Source organism: Misgurnus anguillicaudatus, chromosome 11 (genome assembly GCF_027580225.2).
Source record: "Misgurnus anguillicaudatus chromosome 11, ASM2758022v2, whole genome shotgun sequence".
Taxonomy (NCBI): Eukaryota; Metazoa; Chordata; class Actinopteri; order Cypriniformes; family Cobitidae; genus Misgurnus; species Misgurnus anguillicaudatus.
This window is the reverse complement of record NC_073347.2, coordinates 13879753-13906887: the sequence shown is the minus strand read 5'-3', so window position 1 is coordinate 13906887 and position 27135 is coordinate 13879753. Positions and strand designations below refer to the sequence as shown.

Sequence of the window (27135 nt, the reverse complement as noted above, 5' to 3'; positions counted from 1 at the left end):
AAGCTTTAGTAGCACACATGCAATGTAAGAAACATAAAGCCGCTGCAGAAACCTGTCGAAAACACTCGCCATCTCTCAGTTCTGTTGTATCTATAGCAGTAAAAAGAAACATCGGTTTGGTTCCACTGCCATGCCAACGACGAAGCCTATCTTCTTTTTCTCTTTTAACGGCGGTTGGCATCCAACTTATAGGTACATTAGCGCCCCCTCTGCTCCGGAGGGTGGATCTGATATTGGTCTACTACACTCTTACTCCTGGTTTCATTCTCGATTATTCAAATAAATAAATAAGACCACATTAACCCAAATACACACAAAAAATGTATTCTAATAAAACGAAGCCTGTCCGTTTGCACAAGGGTAATACTTTGCTGATTAATTCTAACAGTTCTGAATTAAAACAGAATTAAAAAAAGCTTTAAATAAGTTGTTTAATCTATGTATATATCTAAGTATTATATGTTATATTATATTATATTATAAGAATTTAATTGTGTGGTCTCTTACTCTGTCATGCATGAAAGCACTGCTCACGCATCCTGTGCATTGGACGCGCCAATGTCTCATCAATTTAATTTTTTCTTTTTTTGCCATAAAATATTTTACTGCCATTGTTTTGTCTGAAGATGCACACCAGTAATGTATTTTGTAAGTTATATTTAAAAAAAAAACTCCTTAAATGTCCTAATATAAATAAGACCTAGTCCTGGATTAATCTAAACTGTAGCTGGGTAACTACACTTAAATTTTAACATTGTCTCATCATTATTGTCATCGTAAATGCTTTTGCCCATTTAGGTCTATTTTTATTACCCAAAAATATCAGATTGTTTGATCATCATCATTTATCATGACCCTAAAATGGTTAAAACATTTTAAAATAATGTGATTTTAGTTCATTAAAATGCTATTTTTCTTCATATATTTTATCATTGGGGATTTTAAGGTGAAAAACTTGTAATATCAGCAAAGTGTAAAAATCTTGTCTGATCTTTTTCTCGTGAACCCAATCTCGTTTCATCTTGTGGAGCAAGGGTCTTGTCACACTCCTAGAAATACATCTTGTTTTTTTGTCATGAAAGATAAAAGGTTCTAAAAACACATGTCACTGATTCTTGAAACTTTGGCAAAAACATGTCCCACTAAGAAAAGTGCTAATTCTGTTGGAAATTAATAACATTTTCATGAAGAAAAAGAATCAGTGTTATAATCAGGGGGTCCTTTGCACATATGTAAGGTTCTTTTATAGGTTTTTTTTAATTTTTTTATTAATGTAATGATTACATGCTGGCCCATTGCCTACAAAATCAGCTGTCCTCGGTTAAGAGATAATCATTTTAACTTGATTAAAAAAGCCAAAAGTAATAATTGAATTGAATAATATATTTACCACATGAAAGAGTACATTGTAATATGTATTAAAAACTACAAACAGTGAGTTTTGAATAATATTTACTATTATTTAGTGATTGCTCAAAATGTGTCCCACATATTCGTCACCACCGTCAGATATTTATAAAAAGCAATAAAATCAGACAACTACAGGGTCAACTGCATTCCTGAGGACCCCATTTTCAAACCTTCAGCTCTACTGCATGCTTCAAGATCACTCAAGCTCCTGTATGTTTGATATTTTCTCTTAAACTTGTTCATATTTTGCTACTGTGACAACCATAACATGTCAACACAGTTTTCTTTGTAAAAATATATTAGAATAGATTATGAAATAAATGTATAATTTTTAAGAAGAGGTCTGAAGTAGCTAGCAACAGAGGGGAAACAAGATGGCTAATGTGAACAACTCATCTATTTTTTTAATCTATATTAGGTTTTTGTCACCACCGTCAGATGTCACCACCGTCAGGCTTTCTGTCTTTTCTATCAGGTTTTATGTATTTTAGGAAGTTATGATTTGATATTTGTTCATCACAGTGCACAGGATTGTTATTTTTTGGACCAAATATTTATATAAAGTTTAAGCAAGAAGCCATTGACTTCAGTGGTATACATTTTGGAATAATGAGGCCAATGTCACCACCGTCAGATTAGTGTCACCACCGTCAGACGGAGTTTTATTTGTTTTAAATGAATATGTTTCTTTAGTTCTGTTGAGTTATTAAATTAATAGTCTCTATTAATACAAAAATATGTTTATTAAATAAAAAAATCATTACTTTTTCTATTTAGGCTTAAAGTAAATGTTGTATGAGTAATCACTGAAAAAACGCCTATTTTATGAAAAAAATACGAACAGGGGAGGTTGCAAATTGCTGAACAGCCAAGACCTTGATCTATAATGATATACCTTCAGATTTTGAAATGTAGCTTTTTTTTCAAAATTTAAACCGGTTTTATCCAAATTCCCAAGAATCACTGATGTATGCATGCAAACTGGACTAAAAGTTGACTTCATTGTCGTGATATAGGTCTTAAATTTAACTCATTATGGTCTTAAAAATGTCTTAAATTAAACTTGGTGAAACCTGCAGAAACCCTAGTCTGTTTGTTTTTATTTTACAAATAGCTGTGCATGAAGGTTTACAGAAACAGTTCTTAATATATTCATATGTATTTATAGGCATTCACCTCCTTATGGGATGTTGGCTCAGGCACAGACGCCTCCATCCTCTCCGATAAATTTCACCAAAGCCCTAAATGTTATCAGTGACAATTTCATTGAGAAAAGTAAGTTTGTGTAAGTGTATTAAATCTCTGATTGTTTTATTTACAGCAAAATAAAGCAGACACTGTGGAGAAGATGGAGGTCGACTGTTGTTCTGTTTCTCAGTAAGTCTTTACATTCCCGCCTTTCCTCCTCAGCGTCCCTCTGGAAAACGTCCGCTTCCTTGGACATTACAGGTAGATTCATATCAGACCCCTGAACAGTTTAAAAATCAATTTAAATTAAAAAAGATTTAATGTTTTAAATCTGTGTTTGCTTTATTCGCAGCAAGCATCTGAAGGAAGGGTGTCCAAAAAACTCAGACGTTCTACATTGTTTTAAAAAAAATCATGAAGAGGAGCACCAACCTTACCTTCTCAAAACCAAACCCCCCAGCCCCATGTGCAGCAACCAAATAAAGAGACACTATTTTTTTATTAAACATACAATAGTGCACAAAACAACAATTACAAAGTTTGTTTGTGACATGTTCATTATGTTCATTTTTATTGATTTATTTTTATGTTCAAGCTTACTGTATCCCTAATAAGACAAAGACCCGAGTTGCGTTGAAATCACTGGGAGAAACTTAGAAGGTTAAACACATTTTGCAGATACCCACTATCTTAAAGATCAGAAGGTTTTAGAAATGTTCTAAAACTACATCAGTGCCCTTTGTTTTGACACCAAAATGCACACAAGTAATGTTTTAAGTAAGGCATGTTTGTTAAAACTAGCTATATTTCCTAATTAAACTAAGGCCTAGTCCTTGTTTAAGATAATCCCTGTACGGGAAACAACCCATAAATTGGTCTAACTCAGTATTGACAATTGTGATTGGTATGAAATAAAAATGTCAGGGAAATTAACAAATTACAGCATTGCTTAAAATAAAGAGCAGCATAAAATATAATCTTCACTTTTTTATATTTTGACTTCAAAGTTGAAACTGGGCTTAAAGGGTACACTTAACTCTAACCACATCTTATTATACAACTTAAAGGAACAGTATTTAGGATTGTGGCCAAAACTGGTATGCAATCACACAACTTGTGGCTAAAACTGGTACTGCAATCACACAACTGGTGGCCAATACACAAAATGACAACGTAAACATCAGTTGAGGGCTGCAACTCCACTTTTTAAATGACAATATCCTGGCCAGACCACTGTTGTCAGTGATATAAGTATTTGAAATGAAGATGATTTCTTAATGTCTAGTGACATATCAGGGCCATTTTATGATTAATTGATATACATTTCTTACATACTGTTCCTTTAAATTAGAAACAGATGCTAATAAGGACTATATAACTTTGAGGCTTTACCATATTAATATGTAAATAAGTATTATTTATTTAATAGTAGCCTATCATAAATAATGTAAAGAACATTCTGTAAAAATATAACATTGACTAAAGGTAAGGTCACATCAACGATTGAAATTTAATTTAGATTCTCATAATCTCAATTAGATTATAAGACCTTAGTCTGGACTTTACACACAGGGTCACACATCTCCCTTACAATTATGCAGACAATGTTATGTTACCGATTTTGTGTATGTATAATAACTGCAGATGGTCAGAACAGAAAGCACTTGTGTTGTAAAGATCAATTTAAGAAAAACATTTTTATTTTTTTTCCACGCAAACATTTCAACCATAACATTATACATTTATGTACATAATAACTGGTTCTCAAACGTGTGTATCTATCACTGAAGCACAGTTCTTTTGACCACACGTCCTTCTTTATCAATGGCAAAATTGTAGTTTTTCGGGTTGTCTAGAGCCTCCTCAATCCGCTGATCTAGATTGTCCAATGTGATGAAGTTCTTTGCCTCTTCCTAAAATACAGATAAATATGTGTTGTTTATAAATGATATCAGGATGAGGGACAACATGAACACAAATCGTCAAGTTTAAAATCTACTACACAGCACATATGCAAACAGCATTTACATATGAATAAAACATATTTCTACTGTTTATGTGTTTTATAGACAAAGTATAGAGGGTTAAAGCAAATTACTGTTCATATTTAAAAGCAGGATTTGCATAGATTCCAAAATCAATTGACAAATTCAAATATTATACTAAGCAATGAATTTTGCAAATAATCTTGCAAAACATCTTAAAAAAAGACCAGTTGTCAGCTATAGTCTTTCATTTGCTATCATTGCAAAGTACAAATACTCAGATTCACCTGTAGTTGTAAAATTTCTCGTTCTTTCTCCTTAATGTAGTTCTCCAGCTCTTGCTGGCGTAAGACGGCTTTTTCCCTCCATCTCATTTCCTTATCCTCGGTCTCTTTCTGCACACGCTGCTCTCTACAAGACCAGATGATGCACATTCACAATGATTAAACAGCAGCAAAACATCATGCACACAATGCATAGTAAGCAGATATGCATAACTCACCGTAACTTTCTCAGTCTGAGGTTTTCTGCATCATTCCAAGCCATTAGTGCACGATGCTCTTCAGCCTCCTGTTTGGCTCTCTCCTCTGCTAAGGACCCAACCTCTTCTTCAAATCTCTTCCTCAACATCTCCTCTTTAAACTCCAGTCTATATACACAAAAATGGTGCATTGTGTAAACATGTAACAAATTTTGACTGTATATTAACTTGGTGAGATATGCATGACAGATGCATTAGTAAACCCAGTGTGCCACTGTCATGACCTTGATCAGAAAAACAAACCTGTGTGCTCGAAGACGTAATTTAACGTGGTTATCTTTAATAGTTTGTCATATACAGAACTAAACTCTATATTATGTCAATGACCCATAGGCCACTGATGACCTGACATTGTAATCAGTTGAGTGGTGTGCTGTAACTTTAGTGTGCAGATGTCATAGTTACCGCAGTGCTCTCGTGATCAGATTGTACTCGGTATAACGCTCCTTTAGTATAACCATTTCCACTGGATCCACAGGAGGGGGAGTCTTGATCCGTCCCATTTTTGACTTCGCTTTCGGGTCTGTGCGCGACTTTCTACCCCGAACTGTTTCGACCAAAACAGCGCGAGGTGCGAGAAGATGAATGACAGGGGTTTGGCTCCTTGATATAACGCGCAGCATGTTTCAGCCTGTGTATAGTAACGATTAATAATACTCGATCAGTGGTATACACAGATCACGCAGCTAATGTCTGATCTGAGGAAATAAAATATAAGTATTGGAATAAAGCATGGCTGTGTAACACTGAGCATCTACTGTCAGGTCGCCATGTTCTTGAACTTTAACCACGGAAGATGTTTCGCTTCCTCGAGGGCTGAAGTGAACGCGAACTGCTCACTACTGCCACTCGCGGTGGACAAGTGTAGCAATTCCTTTACCAGACGGTTTGATCTAACTAAAGCGACTTGGAAAGAGAGAAATTTAACTTTTTTTTGTCATGGAACTAACCATTTTTTACTATGTAGGAAGGTAAGATTGACTCTGAAGAGCAGATGAGTGCCAAGTTCACTCGCTGCAATATACTGAAAGGTTGTTATTATATAGCAGACCTGTCAATATTATTTTTGTTAGTGCATATATTCCTAAACTCAATTTAAAGGGGTCATATTATGAGTAAAATGTTTATTTATTTTTTATGTCAAATAAATCGTTTGTGTCCCCAGAGTGTGTATGTGAAGTTTTAAATCAAAATATCATATAGGTAATTTATTATAACATGTTAAAATTGCAAATTTTTAGGCCTGAGCAAAAGTGTGCCGTTTTGGGTGTGTGGTTTAAAATGCAAATGAGCGTAATAAATTCAAACACTGATCACAATGATGGTAGTTTGTTGAATGATACTCAATTGTGCTGTCAATTATTATTATTTTTCTCTCTGCCCTAAATGGCAGTGCTGTGGTTTGATAATGCAGTTTAAGGGGGCTGTATTATTGTAATTCGCCTTGCTACCTACCTCACAAAACAGGCGAAATCTGAACAACCTAATTTTTCACATTCTTGCAGAAAATGGCTTACCCAAACAAAGTTACTGAGTTGATATTTTTCACGTTTTCTAGATTGATAGAAGCACTGGGGACCCAATTATAGCACTTAAAGGTACAGTGTGTAAATTTTAGCTGCATCTAGTGGTGATGTTGTGAATTGCAACCAACGGCTCAGTCCACTGCTTACCCCTCGTTTTTTAATCACATAGAGAAGCTACGGTTGTCGCCACTGGACAAACATGTCATCGGAGACAACTTAGTAAAAAAAGTTTATCCATTAGGGCTTCTGTAGAAACATGGTAGCACAAAATGGCGACTTCCATGTAAAGGGACCTTCTGTATTAGATAAAAACGTCTCATTCTAAGGTAATAAACAAAAAATGGTTTCATTATGAAAGGTCTTTATACACCACTGACAATATAGCTTTGTATATTATTTTGCATTTCTGTCAAGAGATCCTTCTAAAAATTACACAATGCACCTTTAAACATGGAAAAAGTCTGATTTTCACACTATGACCCCTTTAACATGTAATCATTGTTTATGCGAGCATCTTGTGTTATATGGAACCAAAAAATATTTTGTATTCAACACAGTTAATGCATGGACATAAAAATAGTGCAGAATCTTAAATATTTCTAATTCATCTTACATCATAATGTTTATTTGTTTCATACTTTTTAGAATCCTAAAACTTTTTTCAAATTTTTTATGAATGCAAATAAATGATTGAACACACACCAGACACATGTTTAAGTTATTATCATTGTAGTTTCTTTATTCATTAATATGTATTTAGGTGCAACATACAGCACCGATGATGTCAGAGACTGCCATGATAGACAGACTCGGTTTCTTGTTCACTTTCCAAATAACTGATAACTTGCTTACATTAAAATCTAGACAGCAGATAACAGCATGATATTTGGTTTCTACCACAAATCCACTTTTAGAGCTTGTAGTGGTCTACTCCAGAATGTCATGCTTTATCACAACAAACACAGTGTAAAGGTTATGCCAAAATAATAGTAAATTTGTCAAACAAAACAAACAACGTGAAAAGCAGAAAACAGACACTGAGCAAATAAACAGCTTCTACATTAAAAGGAAATCGAAAATGCATACTATAAACGAACACCTGATGCACTTTCTACTGAAAAGCAAAGGATCTACACATATCCTGTTGGCTGATTCTTGGCCTAAAGCCCAATTTACTTCCAAGCACCCAAAGCAAGATTAGATTTAACAATCCACCTCTACAAACAATTGGTTAAAAGTCTGCATACAGGGGATCACTGGCTAATCAGTTGATCAATGGGTGCTGGGATGCTAATATAAACAATTTATTGAGAATTAGCTAATGGAATGACTTGCAGTACAATAGATTACATACCGTTCTACAAATCAAACCATTGTGAATTATAAGAATCTGCCAACAGGACACTGAGCTCTGGCGGAGCGAGTGCTGCCTTCAACAGTCTCCATGTTTAAACTCTATAGTGTATAGAAGAAGGGGGACATCTTTGTGTGAACCTCTTGTGTTACACAAGGGCGCGTTTGTCTTTAAAGCAATGATATGTTGAGTTTTATGTTTGCGTTGGATTAAAATGCAAAGGGATGTGGATTTGGCACATAGGGGTTTATGTAATGGTCCCAGGTTAGTAGGATGGTTTTTGGGAAAACAAACCTAGTTTGAGTGAATATTAATATTTTGGGATCATAGATGTAATTTAATGAACATAGATGAGTGGGTTTGGCACATGGATGTTCACAGTGTGATGAAAGGGTAATCTCGGGGTTCAGGAGGTGTGGAGGTTTCTCTGGGGCTTTCAGCTGTTTAAGCAAGGCCTGGGATGGTGGAATAAGTCAATCGAATTTCTTCTCCCTCCAGAAGTTTCCTGTTGAGATCAAAGTAGATGCAAGTACAAAACAAAAGAGAAAAAGGTCAATGTCTATTTCTGGTACAAGTTTATCACACATTTTATTGAATCAATTTGTGACCAAATTTCCTGTAAGCTGCAATCTCAACATCCAAAGCCATCTTCACATTAAGCAGATCTTGATACTCCCTCAAATACCGTGACATTTCTTCTTTCGCATCAGAAATATCCCTCTCCAGGCCATTTATTTTCTCCTAAAAGTCAAAAGAAGTCAAACACACTGTATTTATACCAGAGATACAAAAGAGGCAGTCGTGACTCAGCACCCAAGGTGAGTCAGCATCAACCATTAGATTCATTCGTAACTGCATTTTTGTTGTCACTTATCTTGTGAGACAGATTTATAGTCTCTCATCTAGTTTCTGTGCCAACGCAAGTCCATTCAGTTGAAACTTTGCATGCACTGCAGCAAAGCCAAAGATTGGCATTAAGTATCTTCACATTTGCACATTAGCTGGGTTATTTTCAACCCAGCAATGGGGCAAATAGGGTAGAACCCAGCCGTTGGATTAAATTAACCCAGAAAATATTTATAATTGACTCAACAATTTGTTAAAAAAATGAATTTTGGGTTGAATCAACTCAGCAAAAGTTAAATGACAACCAAACAAGCTGAGTTTGTCCCTTTTTACCCAGCATTTTAAGAGTGTGTGGTGCAGATTGGAGACACTTTCATCCAAAGTGACTTATAATTCATTCAGTCTATGCATTTTTTTCAGTATGTGTGCTTCCTGAGATTTGCATTGCCAACGCTCTACCATAGGATCAAACCCATAACCTTTGCATTGCCAACGCTTTACATTGGTATCGAACCCATGACCTGTGCGTTGCCAATGCACTACCAATTAAGTTACAGGAGAACCAAGTAGCGTAATTATCTTGGTAATCGTCACTACAGAATACTTGTGATCCATAGCATTTATTTGAACTATACCTGGTAATTGGTAACTCCAATGGTCTGCGTCTCCTCTAGTTCACCTAGTTGTACATTCAATGAATCAATGACGTTCCTCAGCGCTTCAACCTCAGCTGAACGAGACTGCAGCAGCCGTCGGTACTCAGCGGTCTCCTCACGCACCAAGCGCACAGCCTCCTCCTGCTTATCCGTCAGCTCCACCACGCTCGCCACCTTTCCCCGGTACCAGGCCTCAGCCGTCTGCATGTTATGTCCGGCCAGGTTCTCATACTGCGCTCGGATCTCTCTCAGAGCAGCCGACAGGTCCGGTCTACTTGTGTCCAGCTCCACGCTGAGGCTGGCGACCTGTAGCTGCACCCTCAACCCCTCCTGCTCCTCCGCAAACACTTGTTTCAGAAACATCAACTCCTGAGCCAGGGACACCACACTGGCCTCCGCATCACAGCTGTCCAATGCAATCTTCCCTGCTTCCACCCTCAACCTCTGCAGGTCCTCCTCTGTCAGCCTACGCTGTTGCACCTCTTCCTCCCAGCGCTCATGCAGCTGTGCATGCCTCTCCCGCAACTGCTCCCTCTGGGCCTCCATACACGCTTTATTCTGGACCTCCTGGTGCAGCTGCTCCCTGAGGCCCCTCACCTCCTGCAGATAGAGCTGTTGAATGCGGGACGGCTGGTTTTGCTTGCGCCGCAGGGCTTCTAACTGCATAAGCAGCGCACGGTTTTGATGCTCAAGGTGCCGTACTTTTTCGATGTAGGACGCAAAGCGGTTGTTCAGACCCACCAGCTGCTCTCTCTCTTGACCTCGTAGCTCCAGCAGCTCTGCATTGACTACACTCACCTGACTAAGGTCAGTTTGCTCCCAGCGCTGCTGGGGCTGAGAGCGCCCCGACCAACCAGAGAAAGAAAGGGGTCCCCGGGAGAGGCGGTAGATGGTGGGGGAGTAATCCCATCGTCGGGAGAATGAAGAAGAGATGAAAGGGTCGAAGCTCATGATGCAGGATTTTCGTTTGGTTTTCAAATGATGTCAATGTTAATTTGTTGGTTGGAGAAGTTATTCTCTTTAAGTCCCCCTTGTTCTGCACACCATCAGTGGAGATGAACCGGCACTGCACCAGTTCAGAAATACTGCAGAGCAGCCTGCTTTAATAGAGGACACACATACACCCCCCTCCCCGCATACACTGCCTTTGCATTCACAGCCAATGAATGTGCTCAGCGGTGTCATGGTGCTGATGATTGGTTTTGTGTTTCTTGGTGGGAGGAGCATATCAGAGGAGGAAGGACAGATTAATGTATCTGTGTTAAGGTGACTCTCTGACTCTATGTTCAATTTGAAATGTTATTCAAATGGCTACATGAATTTAATTGTGAAATACATTAATAAAATCATTGCAGTCAGATTAATAATACAGAAATAATAACAGTAAACATTTTGGAGGTTGAAATGAATATACAAAAATAATAACTTTAATACATTTTTTTTACATTTATGCATTTTGCAGATGCTTTTCTCCAACGAGACCAACATTTAATCTTAAAATTTTTTTATCAACATGTGTGTTCCCTGGGACTCGAAACCATGAATTTTGTGTTGCTGATGCAATGATTTATCAATGTACAGGAACACATATACACTTACAGGTCACTATATAGCCTCATACTACATTTTTGTTCATATCGTACATGTTGTCAAATGATCATTTTTGAATATATTAAACCCGTGTGTCTAGTTCATGCTGACTGAGGAATGGCAATGCTTCTGGCCGACGTCTTCTGGTTTCAGTAAGGGTATTTGCTCTGAGCCGGTCTGCCCCACCAGCATTTTCTATCTGTGATGTTAAACAAACAATTTCAAAATTTGCACAGCAGATGATGAAAATGAATGGAAACAATCTAATAAATTCTTCATTGAGCGGTTCCAATAGATTTTAAATGAAACAGAAAAGTTTGCTCTTGTCTACAAAATATCCATCAACCTATGAAATGATACAAAATCCATTTAAATACAACCATATGTACACTGGAAAAAATAGTCATAAATGGTCCCTAGCTGTCATCGTGGCAGTACCCTTGCAAAAAGTACACATTTGCACCAGCAGCGGTCCGTGTATTTCACACCTAGGCCTTCAGTGGTGTCCTACCTGAATTAATCCATATTGTAAGACCATCATTATGACCTCACAGCAATAGAAACACATGAACTGTTAAAATGCAAAGTAAATAGAAAGTAAAAAATATATTTTGAAAAATCTAAGTATAACAAATTACTTTGTTGACAGTCTATTGTTCAAAGATAATGCAAGGTTTTCTTTTAAAAAGTTATATACATTTTTTTTTACATTTCACAAATATTTACAAATATTACTTGCTTAGTAAATAAAATGCATTAAACTCACCAAATTAGCCTACAGATTATTTGTACACAAAATCCATCCCCCTTTCTTTCCTCAAAAAACCGTTCGATCACACCGTTGTATGGGTTAACAATTCCTTTCTATAGCTATGGAGGCTAATGCTAAAAGTCAAGACTGTCCAGTAGTATTTCTGACAAGTTTTGATTCATTGTAGTGCTGAGAATGACTGAATTAATTCCTGTAATTGTCACCAACATGTATGTGTACAGCTGCATGCTCTCACCCAGATTTTTATGCTGAAGGAAGGATTTCCTGACGGCCCACCACTGAAGAATACATATTAATACCTCAAAGATACGCAATTGGTACCAAATGTATACTATCTGGACTAAATGATATATTGGATCGTTTTAAAGGGAACTGCCCCAGTGACAGCTTGGGGCCATTTTTGACTACTTTTTCTGACAGTGTTATCACATACCTGAGCTAGCTGTGGTGTGCAATCTGCCACAGTGTCTCTTAGTACATTCAGCTCCTCCTTTATACTGAAAGAAAATCAATGTGTAAGCCAAGACATTAAACCACATAAAAGAAGCCAACTAAGCTTTAAAAAAAAATGAATTTAAAGCAATCCAGAAACTGATTGATTTCTGTGTGGACCAATCATTTTTCAAAAGATTTTTCAAAACACTAATAAACATTAGCTGTAATAATTAATGTCCATCATAACAAATACTGTTAGCTGGAATTTTTGAATATTTTGATTTATTTATGGACTTTAACATGCATAAGGTAAAAAATACAGCTCTGCTAATAATTACAAAATCTGAAAAGTGTAGACTTACTCTTTCAATGAAAATTTCCCTTAAAATAATAAACAAAGAGATTATAAGTGAGTTCTACATCTACAGACAATAAGGTATTATACAGAACTGGAATGTAATAACAATATAACTCACAGTATGCATAAATCTGTAAGATCAGCCACACACCATACATAACGCTTTCAAATGGCAGCACTACTACACGCAGGTCATGCATCGTTCTCTCACCCTTGTCTTGTAAACAGAAGATTGAAGAAAAATGTGATAAAATAATGACCTCTCTAAACACCTTATAAAAAGGCAATAAAATACTGTTTAAATGTTACACTTACACACTTGTAGTATTAATTCTGTAGCAAGAGAAACAGAATTGACCATTGGCAGACATGCTGCGCCATACATGAATAAAACAGTGTAAATTACATCTACAAGAGAAAAACAGATGGGTCTCAAAGCTATATAATGATTACAGAGGAATTTCTCTGGTCTTTTTGCTCCATTAAGATGCTTATTTTGTATTTTTCCCCACAGTTTTCTTGAATGTTTTCACATTCAGAGTTTCTCATTTTCTAAAGGTAGGATATTTTGTTACCAGGAAATGCTCCAGAGAATCGCCCAGGTGCAATTGCAGTCAAAATATGTTGTAGAAGTGCGACACATATCCATCCAATACGCTCTGTCAATGACAATTTTTAACAGTCATGTCTCCTAAATAACTGAACATTAAAATATATTTAAAACATATATCAACCTAAATAAACAGAGCTGTATTTTGTATAGAATGAATAGGGCAACTAAGTTACCTTACCTTTACTGTACTCCAGAATCGTGTTAAGAGAATACATAATAAATGCACTATGCCCAACCAGCGTAATAACCATAACATTTACCCAAATTAAATCTGCAACAATGGAGAGAGAGAGAGACAGAAAAACTGCAATTATCAAAAGGGCTAACATCTTACATTAACAAGTATTTACACACATATATACATATTTAAAGATAGAGGAGGTGGATGTTTCAATAATCATAATATAGTTCTTCATTAGGGATCATATTTGGCTTGATCTTTTGACATATCTAAACAGGTTTTGGTATCATTAATACATCCTGCAAGTTTCATATAGCTTTAACGCCCTCCTTATCAATATCAAAAGCATTTATGTCATCATTCTTCAGAAAAAAAAAAATGAATAAAAATGGCTGGATTAGTGACATAGTTTTATTTTCATATAACTTGCCCCCCACAAAAAGACACCGCACATCATCGTATCATTGGGTCTGCCCACTGTTTTTCTGTCAGAGAAGCGACTCAAAGGGGGTTTTAATGAGTAGTTGTTTACAATTATGATAAGATTGTAATGTCACACAAATATTTTGCATTTGCTGGCTGTGGAAAAACAAGGATATTTGCAAGATGGATTCTGACATCAGAGAAAAATCTATTGTTTTTTTTTTTAATGGATGTACTGTTATACTAGCCTGGCTAACACCAGACCAGTCTCATAGAAAATTATACTGTACACTTGCAGCATGAATAAATTTGCGCACAAGGCAGCACGGGAAAACCCAGGCTACTGTCATACTGTATCAGCGCTGACCTGTGTGATGATAACTGTTTTGGAGCTATATCACACGACTCCAAGAGCGATATTGCTTTTATACAACAGTTCGACGGCACACGTTTGAAAAAAGAAAACTAGAAAACAACAACGGAGTTATTTTAAAAGCCTCTTTGTTTGGTAACTATCTTCTTCTGCCACGGATTTAAGGGCGGCCAGAATGACAGGTAACTAGGTGTGATACGGAATGATACGAAAGGTGAAGCGGTTACTGTGCCGTTATCAGTAGAATATTGCACGCCTCTTAGCCAATCAGATTCGAGAACCAGAAAGAACTGTTGTAGCATATGAAAAGTATTTAAGAATCTGTGGAACCAAACTGGTCTACTTTAACTTATAAAGTATTTTCAAATTAAAGCATTTTCTTTGTTGGTTTTCAAAATTCATTTTTCCAAAAGGTACACTTTTGAAAAGTGTGGAAGGTCATCTTATAACCAGAACAACACTCTAAAAACAAACGGTGCTAATGGCACTAAAAGTGGTTCACTGCACTGTAAAATGTTTCTGTTAATTTACGGCCAAATTTCAACATGATTTACCTGTTATTTTTAATAACTGCGCCTTACTGTTAATTTTAGGAGATATATGTAAAATAACATCTCATTTTTGTTATTTAACACTTCACTGTTAAATAACACCCCATTTTTGTTATTTAACACCTCATTGTTAAATAACGTCTTATTTTTGTTATTTAACACCTCAATGTTTTCTGTTCATACGCGAATGTCTTTGTTATCGTGGGTACAATAGTCTTTTTTTACCATATTAAAACACTCCGGATTTTACTCAAGACGACATTTATTGAGTAACTGCGCTCCGAATGTGTGTGTGTCTCCTGTTCTTTTTGAAACCGGTGTAAATATCCGTATGACGCGCACCACGGCAGGCGCCACTTTATTTGGCGGCACTATTTGAAATAACATGTTCATACTGTATTTTTTTGCATCCTGTGAAGTAACGTTAGCGTAGAAGGCGGCATTTTAACCAGCAACGAACACGGAGAACCATGTCGGAAGATCGCGGTCATTGACCAAAATCACAAAAATCAGGTGAGTTTAAAGAGTTTCTTGAAAGTCATGCATAGTTTTAATCATCTATCAGTGATGTTGATGTATACTAAACGCAACGGACTTACGGGGACTTACACCACACGAAATGAAGTAACTTAGCTAGTTAATAAGGCAAGGTGATTCAAGCTAGCAACATTTCGATAGTTTGTCCATTAATTTTAGTTAATTAATGTCCATTTATGTATAGTACGATCCAAATCTATAAACAACTATAACGTTTAGCATTCCCGTGTCTGGTTTGTGTGGCATTATTGCCATGTGCACATCTGGTTAAAGCAGATTCATCCTGAAAATCAAACGGCTATAAATGTATTTACTGATAGCTGTTTCTTATGCTAGAGATAGTTGGTCTAAAACTCTATTTAATGAATTCATGACAGTTGCTTGTCTTTGATGAATTATAGCTGTTTGGGCTACCAGACATGCTGTTGTGACTATTTTATATGTATGTTTTATGCTATCAATGAGGTAAATCCATCAAAAACAGTAGGCTACTGATCGGGCTAGTGCAGTATCTAGCTATGTTAACAGATATTCACTTTTTATTGCATTGGCATAGTGCATCCTATTTTTATTTATTTATTTATTTTTTGATGTTTTAATTATCATTGAGTTGTAGATCAATGTTTACATTTGTTTATTTCTTTATTTATTTTTATTACAGATGCTGATCACACTGCTGTTCAAGATATCCAAGGATTTATATCTCAGAACCAGGAGGAAATTTGAATGGTTTCTTACTTGCTTAAAGGTGCAGTGTGTAATTTTTAGAAGGATCTCTTGACAGAAATGCAAAATAATATACAGAACTATATAATCAGGGGTGTATAAAGACTTTTTATGATGAACCGTTATGTTTTTATTGCCTTGGAATGGGATGTTTTTATCTACATACACAGAGGGTCCCCTTACATGGAAGCCGCCATTTTGTGCAGCCATGTTTCTACAGAAGCCCTTACAGACAAACTTTTTTACTAAGTTGTCTCCGACAATGGCATGTTTGTCCGGTAGCGGCTACAGTAGCTTTTCTGTGTGTAACAAAAGCAAGAGGTGAGCAGTTGACTGAGCCGTTGGTTGCAATTCACAACCTCACCACTAGATGCCACTAAAATTTACACACTGCACCTTTAATCCTGTTTCTCCATCTCTCATTCTATCTCTCATTCTATCTGTCTGTCTGTCTGTCTGTCTGTCTATCTATCTATCTATTTCTCATTCTGTCTGTCTGTCTGTCTGTCTCACTCACTCAGTGGTAGTCTTATGTCATTAATATTGTGTTTAATTTGTTCTATGTAGGGATATGCCATTGCAGCTGACCTTGAGAGTTCACTCTCTATACCTGCAACTCCTCGTCTGATACTTCTTGGTAAGTTGGTTGTAGATATGACAGTTGTCTTTAGTGTTGTATGTAGTAAATTCAATGGTATCAAACTAAACTGTATTCAAAATGAAAACTAAAACAGAAATTTCACAGTTAAAAAAAAATCTGTTTCAGGAGAAACGAGAAGCTGCTTCCAGCGCTGGATGCTCAGCCTTGAGGGCCAAATTTGCGAAGGGATCCAGTCCACCTTTGTGACAGGGCTTGCGTCTTTTTTTTCTGTTTTCACATCTTTAACCAAGAGCAGGCAGCCTGCACGCTTGAATTCATCCAGAGGTAAGATATTGTCTGCTAACACCTACATTTTTTCTGGCCTAGCTGTGGCCAGTGGCGGCTCCAGAGATTTTCTGATGCAGGTGCTATGGGGATGCTCATCACTTAAGAGAAGGTGCTTTGAATTTTGGGGGCGTTTCATTATGGAGGTCGCATTGGACCACCCTTGGTATATAATATATATATATATATATATATATATATATATATATATATATATATATATATATATATATATATATATATATATATATATATATATATATATTAGACCCTTTAACAGCCCACGTGACCAAATAGCCTGCTAACGCATTTTGGCAACGGGAATGGTGTTATTGCCCATTGGTTCTAACGTGTTAGGAACTCAGAAAGTTTATTAAAACGGTTTCCCAGCATCAAATTGTCTGGTTGTTGCATTTGGTTAAACTAATATAATATACTAATATACGTATAAATGTATCTGTTCACTTTATATTTGGCCATCTGCTAACGTCTTCTATCCACTCCACGGCTGTAGCTGTGTTGAAAAAGTTGATAAAGTCAACTTTTTAAAATAACTTTGTCTGTCTGTGTTGCTTCACTGCTGATTCTCGCCATACTTTCGTTTCCAAAATGCGCGTGCATACGTTGACACGTCGTAATTGTGTATAAACAGTAAATCGGGCTTAAAAGGGTCTATACGCGTACACGCCCGCATTAAAAACAACAAAAGCAGGCTTCTGCCCAAAATGCTCAGATCACAAAATCACACACCCAGCTACCAACACTAGTCTAATGATGAATCAGCAGTATTCCTATTGTTGGAGCATTATAGATGAAACTAAGATTTCTGCTGCTTCAACCACCAAATTAATTCAATTTGTAATAGCCAACAGAGGGGAAAATCAAGCACTTACCATAGACGTCTTCACAACAAAACAATACGTGTTGTGATTGAGTTCGAAGGCATTAATGATGTTGTCGCAATCAAGGGTCCTACTTTGCTAAATTTCCAAACTTGCTATCAATAACAAACTGCCGTGCGTTAAGGTCAAAAGTTTACCGGGTGCTGCGCCCATTGGCCAAAGAAGATCACCTGTTTGTGCTTCATGTTATTTTAGACTAAAATATATTTTTTAAATTATTATTTAATTCCTTTTTTAACAACATGAAAAAGACTATTCAAACATGACATTAAATTATAAATATAAAAAAATTACAGACATTTCTTGGGGGTGCTGGGCGGGTGCTATGGATATTATAGGGGGAGCTAGAGCACCACCTAGCTCCTCCCTGGCGCCGCCACTGGCTGTGGCTCAAGCATGGTTTTAACAGGTCTGGTGATGGGACTTAGCAATTAACTTTGATTTTGAAAATCAGTTAGTGCATGTTGAGGATAGTTCATGTACATTTGTTGTCTTTGTTGTGCTGTTAGTCTGTGTGAATTACTCAATTTTTAACAAGTGTATAATTTTTCAGACACGTTGAGGGTATAAACCCAGAAAAAGGGACAAATGCTGCAAAGGGGGAGCAAGCTCATGGACTTTCAGTGGGATTTCATTTGAAAATTGTGAGTAAGAGTAAGAAGCTTTTGTTAGGTCAAGCCATAATTTTGGATTAAAAATGTAAAATTATGGAACTCATATCTCTTTCTCTCTCTCTCTCTCTCTCATATACAGACCCAAGACTTCGCAAATGATCCTCATTGTGTGCTTTGAGAAAATGGTTAGTGGTCTAAGCAGTGACACTGTTTTTTTATTTGTTTATTTTGTTTATTGTTCCTTATTGATGATGAGTTAAGTATCAGTTTGAATGTATTCATACATGTTAAATTTTAGTGGTTTAGGTAACACTATGTTTTGAGGGTCAGAAATTTTTATAATGAACAATGTATTTGGGTGTAAAATGAATTTGCTACTTTTTAAGCTATGAACATGAGGAAATGAGATTTGATTGTGATTAATCTGAGCCTATGTGTAACATTTTTATGTGACCAGGAGTCAAGAGTGTATATCCTTGGTTTGAGTCTTTTTATTTGAATCTTAGCAATTCATGGAACATTAAAAATCGAGGTTTAGGGCCCTATCTTGCACTGACACAGTGCAAAGCCAAACGCAAGTGTCTCTGCTAGTTTAAGACAGACGCAGTTGTTATTTTCCATCCAGCGACCACTGATGTCAGCAATGAACATGATATACAATATATTTCTGTGATTTGTCTGATTCATGTGTGCCTTCATTTGTAAGTATTTACCTTTCAGTGTTTGTATTACAATAAAATAGTAAATTTCAACACGGACTATTAGTTTTCTTTTACTTAAGTGTTATCTGATGGATTATGCCTATTCTTGTATTAACTCAAGCTAGAAAATGTCTATAACACTCAGTGGTACACGTTACTATGATAAAAATAATCAACAATATTTGATGGAAACAAAATAAATGGTGATTTAACAGGAAAATAATGGTAACACTGCTGCCAGTTGTTTCCTGTTAAAAAACATTACGGGGAGTGCACTGTAAAAAAACCTTAACATGAATTAACTGTTAAAAAACATTACGGGGAGTGCACTGTAAAAAAACATTAACATGAATTAACTGTTAAAAAACATTACGGGGAGTGCACTGTAAAAAACATTAACATGAATTAACTGTTAAAATAACAGGAAAATAATGGTAACCCTGCTGCCAGTAATTTCCTGTTATTTAACAGGGAAATATTTAACAGTGTGGCTTGTAATCATAGGGGATTATAGCAATGAAAATGGTTCCACCATATGATTACAAGCTTTTATTGCAATTTAGCACTAATTGTTTACATTCTATACTTACAACATCTCCATATAAGTTTATGAAGTTGCCTGTCGTTAAGCTTGGCACACACGAATTGTCGAATAACTGGAATTGGAAGAATTATGCAAGATATGGCAAAACTTACTCCCCCAAAGACATTTGTCGTTGTAATCATGGCTGAAAATAAACAAATAATTTTTTTTTTTTATTAGTAAATAAGGCCTCAGACAAATGTGAAAATACTAAAACAACAAGAACATGGTATCCCGAAAAAATAGACAAAATATCACTTACATTCATCAGAACTTGGTGATCTATGGAAAAAGAGTCTCATTTGAATAATGTTGCTCGTCTGCATGAGAACGTGTCCTAAAGATCCTACATGTGAGCAATCATATTAATGTCAGCATGTATGATCATTACACATTATCAGAAAAAAATGTTTTAAACACCAAGGAGTGAGCCTGCAACATTTTAAGTACTGGCCCAAAGTCTGACCCACAACTTGCATGCAGACTATTGTAACCAATGAATGAAAATGAATAAGCATTATATGTGAAAGTAGAAGACCAGATGACATACTTAATATAAAGTGAAGGGAAAATTTGACTTCAAAAAATTGTGTGAAGCAAACATTAATTAAAGCTTGAAAAAATGCTGGGAAAAATGACAGCAGAATAACCCCAACACTCCAAGGTACAGCATTAGTCCACTCAGATGAGTTCCAAAGATCATGAAGAACAACTACAAAAGAAGAATAATGTATTACATACATCCTTAAAGCAGAATCAGAAAGAATCTGATTATATTTATTTTGGGTTCATTTAAAGCTGATAACATGATAACAAATTAACACGTTGAGGGATATGTATGACATGCAGAATATAAGACTAATATTATAAATAAAAATAATTTAGTTAAGACATTTAGTTGTGAAACTGGCTTACCTGAGCAAAAGGCTGTGGCAATAAAAAAATAAGCAATGGGAATACTTGTGAATTCAATCATTTTCTGGATGGAACCTGCATCAACTGTACATGCATAGACACACATGATCATAATTAAAACAGAATTACACGAAAGTTATTGCATGACAATTTCATACAAATATTAAATTTAAGAGAATTGTTTAAAACCCACGACAGAATACTGATTAAAGAAAACACCCATTTGTGTGATCGTTTTTTTTGACCCCTGCTTTAAATAGGTCAGAGATAAAACTGTTGTGATTTGAGTATTTGTGAATTGTTAGGTTTTCACAAAATAAAAACATACATACCTGAAATGAGTTTATTCCAGTGAAAATATGGGGCCATAAGAAGTAACAAAATGATCCTGGTCACATTAATGGTTGCACACATCACTACCTCAACTACAGACCCTGAGTAGAAAGAGACAAAATAATCAATAGAGAAGACTACAAAAAATTTTAATGTTAACAAACCATACAAACATACAGTTTGAAATATTTACCCTCAATTACACCCCAAAGACAAAATGCAATAAATAAACAGATGTTGGGACAGACAACTTGGAAATAATGAATGTACATTGTCCTTGTGCTAGTATCTGTGGAAGAACAAAAACATCATATTTGAAAAAACAAAGAGTTTGTCAATGGTGATGCATTGAACTATTAGACAAAACCTATTAATTTATATTTGCTTGCTTTAAAGGAACAGTATGTAAGAAATTTATATAAATTAATCATAAAATGGATCTGATATGTCACTAAACATTAAGAAATCATTTTCATTTCAAATACTTATATCACTGGTCTGGCCAGGATATTGTCATTTAAAAAGTGGAGTTGCAGCCCTCAACTGATGTTTATGTTGTGTGATTGCAGTACCAGCTTTAGCCACAAGTTTTGTGATTGCAATATCCGTTTTGGCCACAATCCTACATACTGTTCCTTTAAACTCTCAACAAGCACACATCACAATGCTTGGCCTACCTTTTCTGCTTATATAGATTGTGACTGGAAAGCTTAGGACAAAAGTCAACAACAGGGAACTAAAGCAAAGCATCAATGTTATCATGTGTAGAGTGGACATTCCTACAAAAGAGATGGAAAAATTACTTACATAAAAAGTAATGTTTTCTCAAAGTAAATATATAAAAATGTACCGGCGGATGCCTAACATCATCTGTTCAGGTTGCTTACCCAGCCGGCCTATTGTCACAGTGCCGGAGGTCACTGAATATTCTGTGTGAACTTCACACATGTATTCTCCTTTATCAGAAGTCTGGACATTTTTTAGTTTAACTGAAAAGTTGCCTTTGGGAATTTCCTCTGTGAAGAACTCGACTCTGTCTCTGTAATGCATGTGAGATGATTCTGGGAATGGTGTCCCATTTTGGAAAAGCAACACGAGGACAGTGTCTGACATTCTATCAATCTTCTTCCATGAGACCTCCTCAAAGTGGTGCGGGGAAATAGTCGAGTCAACCATGCAGTTCAGAACAATCTCCTCACCGACATATGCAAACACAACATTGTGGTCTCCTGTCACAACTACACGCTCTGTTAAATACAAAACAAAACAATTATCTGACCAGTAAGCAAATACAACACTCTTAAGCTTACAATGGCATAATAGAATCATTTTTGGCTAAATGGTTCCAGAAAGAACCTTTAACTTCTAAAGAACCTTCAGTTCTTTGTACAATAATTAAAATAATCATTTCAAATGTAACAAGTGTTATAATAATTATAATAAGTAATGTTAATAATATGTTAATTGCAATAACAATGGTTATGTGGTCCAAAAATCCCTGACTGGCATTTAAAACCTAATTTTATCAAACTAGGGGTGCACCGATATATCGTTTGCTATGCTTCTCAGTGAATTGCGGTGAAATGCCGCTACATCCAAAAGCCAGATGGCGCTCTCGTGCAGAAACTCAATGGCCCTCATTTATCATTCTTGCGTAGAAACGGGCGTATATGTTGGCGTAAGATTATGCTTACACTCCTCTCACCGCCTGATTTATGAAACTGTGCGTACCGTTGATATTCAGGTGTACGCAATATCTGCCCTTCATAAATGCCGCGGCTGAAAACGATCGTCATTAGAATAACAAGCCCATATAAATTCAAGTCTCCGCCTCCCCCACGCCCTCATTTTACGCCATTGACACACGAAAGACGGCAAAGAACAGAAACCGGGGAAGTGAAAAGAAACAAAATTGTTTTATTTGGGAGTTTAAAGAGTGGGATTAAAGACACATTAATAACTGGATGACATTTTGTAATATTCTTATTTTTATTTTTATTATTAATATTGATATTTAGAAGAATAATGATTTATTATTATTATTATTATTTACTGTGCCTACATCTAAATTCTATGTCTGCTTAATGGTTCAGTTAATTTTTTTTTAAATAATATTTTAAAATTATGTAGTAACGTTTGTAGTGTGTTGTTCTGTATTTACATACAGTTGGTTTTTAGCTGTATCTTAGATCCAGTTTGATACGGAGCTCCGGATATAATTCAAATTAACAATTTGTTTCCACGACATCCACATGTTTTACTAGGCTAATTCATAATTTGAAGTAATAATAATTGTAATAGTAATTACGAAATATTATAATAATTAATTCCAAGGAACAAACTGTTGAATATTGGGAACAAATTCTAAATTTATGGCCATACTTTAGACTAAATAAGAAAAAGAAGTGTCCATAATGTTGCATAAAAGATAATTCGTGGCCATAATTTTGTCCGCATGTCATCATGATCGGATGTACGGCTCCATTCAACACAAGCATTTTACCTTACCTCATCTGTATTTATTTATCATCGAATGGTATGTAACTAGCTTACCTTTTATTGCATTACCATGTTTTCGTAGCACATCCTTGTGCTTTCTTGCAATGTGCCGCTTCAGATTCCAGGATGAATATTTGCTAACTCTTCAGTCTCTCCGCAGTCCCTTTCAATTTTTTCTTTGTGCTCAATCTTAACTTTGATTTTTACTTTACCTTTATGTATAAGGCTTGAATTCCATAACGTATTGCTAGACGTTTTAACAGATTCTCGAACTAGCAAATTATCAAAGGGCGTTCTGGGTTCAACGAGCGGTGCTGAGGGAGCGGAATTTTCGGAAAGGCGCTTTGATGGTAATATTACCGCACAGCTCAACGCTCCGCTCCCACTAAGCTCCGTTCACATGCTCGCTCTGAAACATCAGGTAAAGCGCACAGGCTCTCAACTGAAGGAATACATATGCATACAAATCAAATGCTTTGGTAAAGTCTCACAAATTAAACATTGAACATTGTTGCATAAAAATAAATACTGAAGTTTATAATTACTACGTTTTTTTACAGTGGGTCATAATATATAAAATATTTTAGTTTGTCAGTGGGTTTTGTGGTGTTAGGAAGTGTTTGCGCATTTCTGCACTAACTCAAAATGTGCGTACACCACCTCCTGAGCTGGCGTAGGATTTGAGCGTGCTGTACGCCAACGTCCATATTGATAAATCTCAAAGTCACCGTGGTTTTGGGTGTACGCAAGGTGTACGCTGGAAATTTGGTGTACGCACTTTTGATAAATGAGGGCCATTATGCGCAGCAGATGAAGTACCATACACACGCAGATCCAGGAAATGGCTTAAGGATATATTTCTTCAAACCTTTTCAGGTATTTTCATGATAATAAAGAATATTTATGATGATTATGTTTGACGAGTGTTGCTTTCTCAAATGCATGTTTTAAACGACTCAAATACAAACAGTGATCTCAGATCGATAAGGACTTTAAAAGCCGTAGTACATAAAAAATAGCTGTGAATAATATCGGCTGTGCGATTCAGAATAGTTATCGGACGGTCACGTATTCAGTGCCGGCGCCAGCCGAGCGCTGATGAGGGGGCGTCTTAAATACCAGAGGGGGCGATCACACAAAATGCATTTAATTCCCCAAGCTAGAAAATACATATAGCTTTGGTACGTCCCTTAAGCTTTAACGTGTTATAAACAAAAATCTTTGTAATACAACCACAAAAACTACAGCTATAGTGAGCAACGTACATGATCTGAACACTTTTACTATATACAACAACAAAAAAGCATACGTTACTTAACAGCACAACACTGCTCATTTGAAGTTCAGACCCAGAGGTAGTTTCTTTTTAATCCATTTCGATTGTCCATTGTGAAATTAGTTAATGCAATATAATACCCTTAAATTATGAAATGTTCGTACTTCGTGTTTGCTTTCCGTAGTGCAAATAATTTGTACGTAATGGTGGGGGACAGTGTTTGCAAATGGTTTCTAGCGCAAAAACTGTCCAAACGCAACATTTTATCAAAATTTCGGTTCAATTTGATCATTTAACGTAGTTATTTTAACTGCCACAAGTAATGCACCATAAGCTAGCGATTAAACACCAGCAGATAGAGAACCACAATACCAAAATGACAATAACTCGTTTACACATACAGCTATGCTTTAGGATAGGCTAATTCAAATACCTATTCGTTGATTATAAATTCAATGTCTGTTTTTTATCTATTAATATTAATAATAATACATGTATTTTACTTCTGATAAACAGGTGTGTGTGAGAGAGAGATCGTATGCTTACCTTTAACGTTAAATGCAGAACAATAATAGGTTGGTTGTACTTTAACTTGCAAGGATGCTGAAGAACAATGTTTCAAAACTATGTAGCTACAGTCTGGCTGAATTCATGGTGCCAGAATTGACATGACAGCCGAACATTTGGTTCTGTGCACCTGAAATGCTCCGATAATAATCCACGCCACGGCATTGTGTGAGAATCCGGAGTCCGGTTTGCTGAATTTGCAGTACTATTTTACATATATCCATTGCAACAGGGCAGGCCCGGGTCAATCTCCCACTCCTTTCTGTAACTTTTGATGTACTTTCGCACCTCGACATCTTGATTTACCGCTGAGACTGAGAACGCGGGCTTATTGTCGATGTGCGTCAAGCCGTCAACACAGAAGGCTTGTTCAACTCCATGCGGCGCCGCAAGAACCGACAGCCGGATGACGCCAAAGTACCGCGAGAACGACTCGAGAAATCATGCAAAGTGTAATTTCGTCTCGCTCCCGCGACGCTTTGACGTCATCGCCTCACAGTTCTAGTGGCGCCGCTTGAAGTGTAACAAGCAATGGAGTGGGCGTGTGTTTATTAATGTCACGGTAGAATACATGCACACTTGATTTTTGGTTTTGTTAAATAATTAGACTATAAAATTCACTTTAGGAAGACAATACACAAGGCAAATGTGATTTTTAAATAAAATATTATCATTAAAATAAAATCCCATTCAACATTAATGGTGGTCTGAGGGGGCGAGTTAGTGCCGGTGAGGGGGCGACGCCCCCTCACGCCCCCTCGTGGCGCCGGCCCTGCACGTATTATTAGTGTATTCCGACATTTATCGGTGCACCCCTAAAACATACAAATTTAATTTAAATATTGCTTGAAATAAGGATAAATACTTACCTACACGTTGAATTTGAGCAGAGATCTTTCCAACATCCTTGTGAGAGTAAACTACACATTCGTAGATACCCGTGTCAGCAACTGTTATATTTTCCAAAACAATTGAAAAGTTTCCTTTCGAGATCTGGTCAGACACAAAATGTACCCTGCCCCTGTAAGATTGGTATTGAGACTCAGGTCTAACTTCTCCATTCTGAAACAGATGCACTAAAATTTGTTCATCTGTCCTTTTCCATTCAACCTCCAGCTCATCCAGTGCTAATGGAGTTTCCACATAGCAGGGCAGTATTAATGAACGCCCCAGTTGTGCAACCAGAGGATGAGAAGGCCCTTGTACCAAAAGCCCTTCAAAATAAAACATCAAAACCACTGATTCAGCTAGAATTAGTTGTACAAATTTCAAACACATCATTGTAAGCATGCAGACGACATGAGAGAATTATTATTTTGTTTGTAATGTATTACCTTCAGATGTAAGCAGAAGTGCTGCTGCTATCACAACTTTGAACACATTCATTTCATCAGCTTCAGATTTGTATAAACCCTCTAGTACGTTACAGGTTAAAATGAACAACAATAGTAAGACCCGAGTAAATTATACAGAGACAGGGATGTGTGCCTGTTCTTTTCACTTTCATTATCATGTGGGTGTGCGGACCAAAGTTATACATTTTATTTGTCTTAGCTGTCTTGGGGATTTTCCAGGAGCGGTTCTAGGATTTCATTCATGAATTAGACCGCATGTGACGGTTGTTGCTAGAGGGAATACAGCAACGCCCAAAATTTCGTGATATCTCTCGCTGGATGAGCCTTATTGATTTAATATGTGTTATTTTTAATAACATAATACATATCCATACGAGGAACTTGCAAAATTATCTAAACG

At 36.3% G+C, this 27135-nt stretch overlaps 3 protein-coding genes across 3 annotated transcripts; all 3 read right to left on the bottom strand.

Moving 5' to 3' along the window:
• Positions 1-4276: 4276 nt before the first annotated feature.
• Positions 4277-5924, bottom strand: mrps26 (mitochondrial ribosomal protein S26). Its single transcript, XM_055170288.2, has 4 exons — positions 5530-5924; positions 5086-5232; positions 4871-4994; positions 4277-4511 (listed from the first exon to the last, which is right to left on the bottom strand). Exons 1-4 carry the CDS (start codon positions 5745-5747, stop codon positions 4380-4382), a joined length of 621 nt encoding a protein of 206 aa, XP_055026263.2. The 5' UTR covers positions 5748-5924; the 3' UTR covers positions 4277-4379.
• A 1438-nt stretch (positions 5925-7362) lies between these two features.
• Positions 7363-10592, bottom strand: neff2 (neuronal intermediate filament family member 2). Its single transcript, XM_073873084.1, has 3 exons — positions 9486-10592; positions 8625-8745; positions 7363-8513 (listed from the first exon to the last, which is right to left on the bottom strand). The coding sequence occupies exons 1-3, from the start codon at positions 10455-10457 to the stop codon at positions 8449-8451; spliced, it is 1158 nt and encodes a 385-aa protein (XP_073729185.1). The 5' UTR covers positions 10458-10592; the 3' UTR covers positions 7363-8448.
• Positions 10593-10720: 128 nt separating this feature from the next.
• Positions 10721-26909, bottom strand: LOC129416296 (uncharacterized). Its single transcript, XM_055170590.2, has 17 exons — positions 26715-26909; positions 26250-26594; positions 21926-22285; positions 21716-21817; positions 21232-21327; positions 21038-21139; positions 20706-20789; positions 20341-20502; positions 20053-20136; positions 19798-19935; positions 13453-13545; positions 13237-13320; positions 12977-13069; positions 12780-12878; positions 12666-12684; positions 12302-12365; positions 10721-11295 (listed from the first exon to the last, which is right to left on the bottom strand). Exons 1-17 carry the CDS (start codon positions 26764-26766, stop codon positions 11179-11181), a joined length of 2094 nt encoding a protein of 697 aa, XP_055026565.2. The 5' UTR covers positions 26767-26909; the 3' UTR covers positions 10721-11178.
• Positions 26910-27135: the final 226 nt, after the last annotated feature.